The sequence below is a fragment of the Argopecten irradians genome, chromosome 2 (assembly GCF_041381155.1).
Source record: "Argopecten irradians isolate NY chromosome 2, Ai_NY, whole genome shotgun sequence".
In the NCBI taxonomy this organism is placed as follows: domain Eukaryota; kingdom Metazoa; phylum Mollusca; class Bivalvia; order Pectinida; family Pectinidae; genus Argopecten; species Argopecten irradians.
Window position 1 is genome coordinate 3,476,480 of NC_091135.1, and position 8,319 is coordinate 3,484,798.

Sequence of the window (8,319 nt, forward strand, 5' to 3'; positions counted from 1 at the left end):
TTATAAAGATTACCAGTATTTGTGTATGCTTTGTAATTATAAAGATTACCAGTATTTGTGTATGCTTTGTAATTATAAAGATTACCAGTATTTGTGTATGCTTTGTAATTATAAAGATTACCAGTATTTGTGTATGCTTTGTAATTATAAAGATTACCAGTATTTGTGTATGCTTTGTAATTATAAAGATTACCAGTATTTGATGCTGGAGTTCATTTTGTCACTATTCAGTAGGAATTGCTCCAAGTCTTCTTTGGCTTGTTTAGCTCTCAACCTCTGTTCCTCCTAAATAAACAAACAGAGAATCAATCAAATGGCTTGTTTAGCTCTCAACCTCTGTTCCTCCTAAATAAACAAACAGAGAATCAATCAAATGGCTTGTTTAGCTCTCAACCTCTGTTCCTCCTAAATAAACCAACAGAGAATCAATCAAATGGCTTGTTTAGCTCTCAACCTCTGTTCCTCCTAAATAAACAAACAGAGAATCAATCAAATGGCTTGTTTAGCTCTCAACCTCTGTTCCTCCTAAATAAACAAACAGAGAATCAATCAAAATACGACAAAATGTAATTCCTTGATCTATAAATATCTACAAAAAGGGTAATATGTCATAGCATATGACTGAAAAGATAATATTGTATGAAGTTCTTTATGGTAAAATAACATGAGGTCCTTAAAGAATCATAACACCAAAACGACAAGGAGAGTCCTTCATCAATTACTGTCAGATAGAACCCAATATTATTACAAAAACTCCATCTACCAGAGGGGAACCCAATATTATTACAAAAACTCCATCTACCAAGAGGGTCTAGCCAAAGATTATTTTACTCTTAACAAGGTAAAGTAAACAAGACCCTGATAAATAAAATTTGATTTGTTGTTGACAAAATTTGATGTAAAGCCTTTGTCCACATAGTTAAATTCTAATTTTAAAAAATCCCTAGACATTTTTTGTGACTTCATTCAGATATAAGATGCATGTATTGTACCTTTTCTTCTTTGACTCGCTGTGTCTTATACTCATTAAAGGCCTGCTTACGCTCGTTGAGTTGCTTTAGAGCCCCGTAACGTGGATCATTGACGATAACCTTCATAGCTTGTTCCCAAGTGGCAGTCGATGACACAGACTGTGACAGAAATATAAAGCATTTGAAAAATCTACCAAGTTCATATTTACGTGTAACATAAAATGTCATACTTAAATAAATAAAAATAATGAAAAAAAAACAGAGAATATTGTGTCATTTTCCACCATTAACTCAATCGTCCTGCATCATCAAGACACATTTAGGTTCACCTTAACCAAACACAGGACCAACCCATTATGAATTTTCAGGGGTGAATAAATTAAAAGTTGGAAAAATTCAACTGACTCTCAATATCACAAATCATGGCTGAATTTTTGTTGTTGATAGACCAATAATTTTATAACCTGAAAAAAAATGTTTGTTATACAAAAGTCTCTATGATTGAACCATAGTAAAAACCGTAACTCAGTCACAAGTTTCTAGCTTTTTTTGTGTCTTTTTTAAGTCCTGTCTCCATCTATATTAATGGTACACCTTTCGGTGATAGTGTTAAGGTCCATATGTCTTGAGACACCTGGCACCTTTCAGGTTTCTCACCTTTTCCCTAAGTAGTGATTTAAACGCCTCCATAGCCTCCTTCCTGCTTTTAAACACTAATGGGACTACTTCTTTTTTAGGAGGTTTTTCGTCCTCACTCTCGTCTCCGCTGTCTATCTTGTCGGCCTTCTCCTGTGGTGGTATTAAAGCCCCTCCAGATGGTGGTGGGAGTTCTATCGAGGCGAGCGTGGCCTCCATTGCGGCTTGGATCGCCGAGGAGGGTTTGGATGGCTGAGCTGGTAGGGTGATTCCAGAAGGTGGAACAGCCGACACAGGAGGGGTGGCCGTTCTAGGGGTGTCAACAACGGTCTTTTTTCTGTGTAAAGTACAATAAGTATCAGATAATGCTAACGTATGTATTGTTTTACATGTTCATAGTGTAGCTACCTTGGTACTTTCCCATAACTAGTTAATGTTTCACACGTCTTATCTAATGTCAGAGCTAAATAAATATTCTGTATACATATATATATCATCAATAGTCAGTTTACCCACCACTTTCTAACTTGGTAATGGTGTAAAGAAAGTAACATTTCTTACTGAAGAAAAATACTAAATTGTCTGCTTTTTTTCATAGGGAAAAATGCAATTTGTCAGCGGTGGAGTATCTTTAAAGAAGATATTGTTTAAATGATTCCATCAACATTATTTTTCTTTTTACAGATGATAAAGATAGCCAAGATTTTTAATCATAGAACATTTTCAGTTATATTTTTTTGTTTTCCTCCAATAGTTTATAACACTAGGACAGAGTAGGTATACAAACATTAAAACACATAATAGACAAATAAAACTATTAATGCTACTTACTTTGCTTCACCTTTAACAATTTCTGGAAAGAAAAAGAAAATTATTCATGAGCAGCAGACAAAAATTCCTGATACCAAATAACTTGTGACTGAATATGAATTGTTAAGAAAATTAACCAGATTTAGAGAGATCATGGTTACCAGAATATACAACAGAATGTTTAGATGGAGTTGACAAATTTCACTTAGAATTAAACAAGGTCTTTGAGTTATATGTTCCAATTAATGAGTATCAACTCTTATTTCCTCCACAACTCACACATGATGCACAGAACTTTTACATAAAATTATATTTTATAGAACTATGAGAGTTAATCAGGGTCAACTCTGACTTCCTCCAAACCTTGTATGCCTGCCACACAGCAGACTGATTACATGACAACACTCACCCTCCAGTTCCTCCAGCTCCTTAGGTTTGGTCCACTTGGATTCTTTAGTGAGCGCATTGTGGTAGTACACCTTGCCTGTGTCAGACTTGTACTCCTTCCAGGGACACTGTGAGAGCTGTAACTGTTAAAAAGAACATCTTCAACGGTAAATAATGTCTATTACAACAACTGTTCAAGGAACGTCGTCAATAGTAAACTAATGCCTATTATGACAACTGTTAAGGGGACAGTTCAGTCTAAGAGTACATTAAAATTTACACATATATCAGAAACAAACCAGTTGTAATGAAATTGACTTAAGTTGGTTTTACTACGATATGCCAGAAAAGCCCACTGTGGTGGAAGGTGTGTGAAATGTTCAAACTTGCTCGCTGTCCGCCATTACACATATAGTGGTCGGATGTTTTGTATGCCAAACTCTGGCCCTTGCCAGTGGAGTAAAGCAACTTTTGTATAGAACTTCTCAAATCACTTTCATAGTAGTATGTTTACCGTATCACGTGCATTTCCCTGTCTAGAGAACTATTTCATCAACTCCTTGTTAGTTATGCATTGCATTTGTTTAGCTTTAGTAGCATTAACTCAGGTATGAGACTTTGAGTACAGCATACATATTGTACCTGCTGAATGGTATTGCTATACAATTTGGAATTTTAATGGTTTCAATTAAAATACTTCACATCAAGTGGATTTTTTTTCCCAATATTCTATGTTTTTATGTCTCGTAAGAAATGTAGAACAATACTGTTATGCCATATTTTCCTTTGTGGTAATGTAACAGAATAAACCTTGATAGTCCCTTTAAAGTTAAATATTCAATGAGAAATAAATCAAGTTCAATCAATCACTAAAATTAAAACTAGATATATATGCCTGTAAGATACAAATGTCTTCCACACATTATCCCCCTCCCAGCTTTTACCTGCTAGTCTACAAAAATCCTTACCATATTTGACCAAATAAGCTCCCAGGGTGTTTAAAAATTGAAAAAAATTAATAAGGTTCTTAATAAGACAAATATATTGCAAAGCTATACAGTTTTGGTCTTTATTTATGCCCAGGCAATTAAAATTGAGGCCTCAAAAGGGGGAGGGGCGTTTATAGGGATATAAGCGCTTATTTGGTCAAATATGGTAATTGTAATGACATGTGAAATTATGAATTGAGAAAACTTACCTCTGCCTTGGATTTCATGTCGTCTGGTTTCTCCCAGCTAGACTGTTTGGTCATGTTGTTGTAATAGTACGTCCTGCCATCAGGTGCCTTGTGTTCTGTCCATAACGGCTTCTGTAATCATAACATATTGATATAGAATTTAGCAGTAGAAAATACACATAGATCAGAATTATTGCTGGATCAATACACCAGGAACTCTTGCCGTAACGTTGTCATATACAGACGACAGAAAAACATGACATCTAATTCCCGTTGTCATATACAGACGACAGAAAAACATGACATCTAATTCAATACACCAGGAACTCTTGCCGTAACGTTGTCATATACAGACGACAGAAAAACATGACATCTAATTCCCGTTGTCATATACAGACGACAGAAAAACATGACATCTAATTCCCGTTGTCATATACAGACGACAGAAAAACATGACATCTAATTCCCGTTGTCATATACAGACGACAGAAAAACATGACATCTAATTCCCGTTGTCATATACAGACGACAGAAAAACACGACATCTCCTCCCCTTGGTCATATACGGACAACAGAAAAACGTACTGTCTCATCCCCATTGTTGTATACAGACGACAAGGTACTATGATTAGTTGTGTCCGGCAGATGACATTTTGATAGGAGAAAAGTACACATTTTCTGTCATGCGACCCTAATTGCTTGAAATTCCTGCAATATGCTCCAATTGTCATCACCAATGTAAACAATATGGCGACTATCATAATCATTCTACTGTCAGTAAAGTACAAACCTCGGAAAATAATGACATTTATGTTATCGAACACATTTGTGAATGCCACGAACATTGGTTTTCGTTTTTCTACATTATTTCCAACCTCATCAGAACACACAATAAACACTCTGCCATCTTGCTCATATGTCCAGGTAGGAGCCTTATAATGGCTTCCGGTCCGGAAATTACGGTACGGAAAGAGTAAATGGAATAAGATTAAGAATATTTTGCTTATAATCAGTAATATATTCTTACCTTGTCTGATTTACCGTCTGTTAGGGTTGGAGAATTAGAGGCAGATCCAGACTGAGCAAGATTTGAAATCTGAGGGTTTGGTCCTGTAAAAAATTAATACTTCAACAGCTTTCATTTTGAAATATTTTCTAAAATATAAAGCATCATATCTGAATTTAAAGCGGATATGCTCATGTCATAGGAAAGTATTGAATATCAAAATTAAATTTACATTAACAATATTAGTTGTATTGTAGTAATGTTATATATCAACAACATGTATCAAAATAAAATCTCTGGCTGACAATATCAAGGTTACGTTGTATTGAATCTATTGCAAAAAATATAAAGATTAAGTCATACAAAATATTTAAAAATATCAGAACTGAATCTCTTGCTAACAATACAAAGATTAAGGAAAACTCAATTATGAAATGAAATGATAAGGGAGTCATTGAGATAAAGGGGACCATTACCATGGATACGGAGATCTTACCTGGAGGAAACATAGGAGGCATACCTCCAGACATCGGAGGCATGTTAGGTGGAAATCTAGGAGGAGGAATTGATCCTGTTGGAGGGAAACCTACAAAACATAGAATCATTGTATCACAAATAAGCAACTTAATATGACTTGACAAAGTACATATGCTTCAATTCTAACAACTGAAAATTCCAACAAGTAAGATAATTAATCCTACAAAACTTCATAGATCATTTATGTATATACACATGTAAAAAAAATTAATATTGGCCATTATTGTTAAAAGTTGTTCTAGGTTTAATGACAAAAATGAATTAATTACAGTCATTTTGTCTTTTTGGGGTGTAAATTGTAAATTGATTAGTTCTCCTGAGTAAAATAGGTTTTACGCACCTTGTTTCACAGTGTATAAAATTATAAATATTACAGAAAAATAATTTTACCATAAATGTAATGTTGTTTTTGTAAGAGATTATATGTAAGACATAAATACATACCTCCTGGTGGCATGCCCGGTGGAATCATGGGAGGATTATTCATGTCTGGTCCTCCCATTGGTGGGGGTATAAATCCTGGGGGCATCTAAACAAATACATACAAACTTAACAGGGTAATACTACTAAAGTTCTAAGTAATGATGTATAAATCTGTATCATGACGGAGTCACTATAGCTAATGCTTCTGTGACAAATTTTGTGGCCACAAATTGCAAGCTAAGAAACTGTAACAATCATATAATATAACTTAAAGAGTACAGTCAAATTTTAGACAAAAACCAAAGGGCAAAGAAAAATGGTCTTTATACACAGGATGTATTGTGTTGAAATTGATAATTTTGTACCCAAGCTTTTAAAGTAATTTTATTTAGCAGATGTTGTTTATACAGAGGTGGTCTGTAAGGAAGGTTTTATTGTATTTTACTGTGATAATGACTCACACCAAACGGGGGTCTCATCATCTGGTTAGGTGGGCCTCCAGGCCCAGGTCCTGGGTTATTGTTGGACTGAAACATCATAATATCAAATGATTAATTAGTGTCAGGTATCAGTTAAGATTTCATCATTGATGATTGGATAAAATTGGTAAGTGTCAACTGATCGATTTTCGATTATTAATCGGTTATTTGTTTGTTACTTAATTTCTTAGAAATGTCAATTAACTTATTTTTAACAATTGCATGAATTTTTTGATAAGAGCACAGCTCTCTGCGCGGCCGAAGGCCATGTAGAGCGAAGCTCTACTAACCATAACACTTGTGTGAGCATATAGATTCAAATACATTCCAGTACCCCTTGGACTTTGAAATCGTGTCCCGCGGGAAAAGTCTTGCGCCTTCATGTAGGCAGTCATGTTTTAATTCCCATTATCAGCACGATGAGATTTGAAATTTTCTGTACTATACGAAACGTGTCATCGGGATACGCTTTAAGATTATTATAATTTACACATATACAAGAACAACGCAACAAATGTTTTGGTCAAAAATATTTATATTCTCTGTATGTTCTCAAGCGCACGGCATCGTCAGCAGTGACGTCACAAAACCTGACATCAAAGATGACGGCACTGATTCCCGCGTATTTTTGATAACATGTGTGGCATATTGCCAAGTTTTCTCCGCATCTGATGGAAAGTAAATTGAACTATAACATTTGGATTATCTCGAATTCTTTCTAACTATTGATATCCTGTACATGTCAGTGAAATATATTTTATTGTTAATCTTGTAGAAAAATGTAAACAATATTAAATTATGATATTATATAATCCTGTATGTACATGACATGGAGCTGCGCTCTTCTTAGCTGCAATATTGTAGCTCAAAAGACTTTTAGACAGAAAATGGTGTCGTCTTTAGAGCTACAATTGGTGCCTATTACTGCTAATGGAGCAAAGTAATGATTATGCAAACCGTTATAAAACGTTTATTTGCATTTTATCTTACTTGTTCCATATCGCTTACTTACTAGGCAATAAAACTGAACCACATAGATTATCAAATTCCCACCAATGCATTATTTTTTACGTAATACATATAAAGGTCTTTCTGAAGGGGATTTTTACGGTAAGTCCAGAAAATCGTGAATATGACGTTTTGTGAGCGGTACGGTAGATATTAAGAATTGTAGTTATGTTTGTTTTGGACAAAAATAATATGTAAATGCATGTATACGCATAAAATAATTGGAAACCTACAAAAATGTACAGAAAACTGTGCCCGAGTGATTTTAGGAGGCAGTGCTCCACTACGACACATAGGGACACCCGGCCGAAAGGTATAGCAGGCCGGGTACGTATATTAGTTCTACGCTCTTCTGAGACTTTGTTATCACTAATCAAAACTGACCCGGTAGGCCACGCTTACACACATATTTACAATTACCAACATTAGGACAATTCGAAAACCTTTCCGAGTAAAACAGAATTAAACTATCACATTGATTAAAACTGAATAATATTTCATCAAAATGATTATGATAAAAACAATAAAATAACACAACAGCGTCTTCAAAACGTGCAATATAGACTCACCGCCATCGACAAATTTACAGGAAGTGGTAATATATAGAATAAAAACAAATGGGAACCGGAATATCAAATCCGGAAATTGTTTCGCGTCAACAATGCAACATAGGCTTATCAAGAATACCGCCAAGGCTAAATTTTCCCTGTGTTTATGGTCTGTATTTCATACACAATAATATAAAATATTAAAAAAGACCATGGCATTTAATCCAATTTATATTTCAAGCAGTTTTGAGACTATTTATTATGTTAGAGTTGCCTCCCTTTAACCTCGTTTGCCAGTTTTACTACATGCAATAACTTTTCCGACCTTTTTCGCTTT

The 8,319-nt window shown here is 34.7% G+C and overlaps 1 protein-coding gene across 4 annotated transcripts in view; it reads right to left on the reverse strand.

The window, feature by feature from the left end:
* The window catches only part of LOC138314165 (pre-mRNA-processing factor 40 homolog B-like), a 45,014-nt gene extending 36,972 nt beyond the window's left edge, over positions 1–8,042 (reverse strand). For all 4 annotated transcript variants that reach the window (XM_069254351.1, XM_069254349.1, XM_069254348.1 and 1 more), the window contains exons 1-11: positions 8,004–8,042; positions 6,409–6,474; positions 5,969–6,053; positions 5,484–5,573; positions 5,009–5,091; positions 4,003–4,113; positions 2,827–2,947; positions 2,439–2,460; positions 1,629–1,944; positions 993–1,130; positions 194–285 (exon numbers count right to left, since the gene is read on the reverse strand). In XM_069254351.1, the coding sequence (XP_069110452.1) occupies positions 194–285; positions 993–1,130; positions 1,629–1,944; positions 2,439–2,460; positions 2,827–2,947; positions 4,003–4,113; positions 5,009–5,091; positions 5,484–5,573; positions 5,969–6,053; positions 6,409–6,474; positions 8,004–8,009 (1,130 nt within the window). In that variant the 5' untranslated portion in view covers positions 8,010–8,042. The remainder of the gene's footprint in view (positions 1–193; positions 286–992; positions 1,131–1,628; positions 1,945–2,438; positions 2,461–2,826; positions 2,948–4,002; positions 4,114–5,008; positions 5,092–5,483; positions 5,574–5,968; positions 6,054–6,408; positions 6,475–8,003) is intronic.
* Positions 8,043–8,319: the final 277 nt, after the last annotated feature.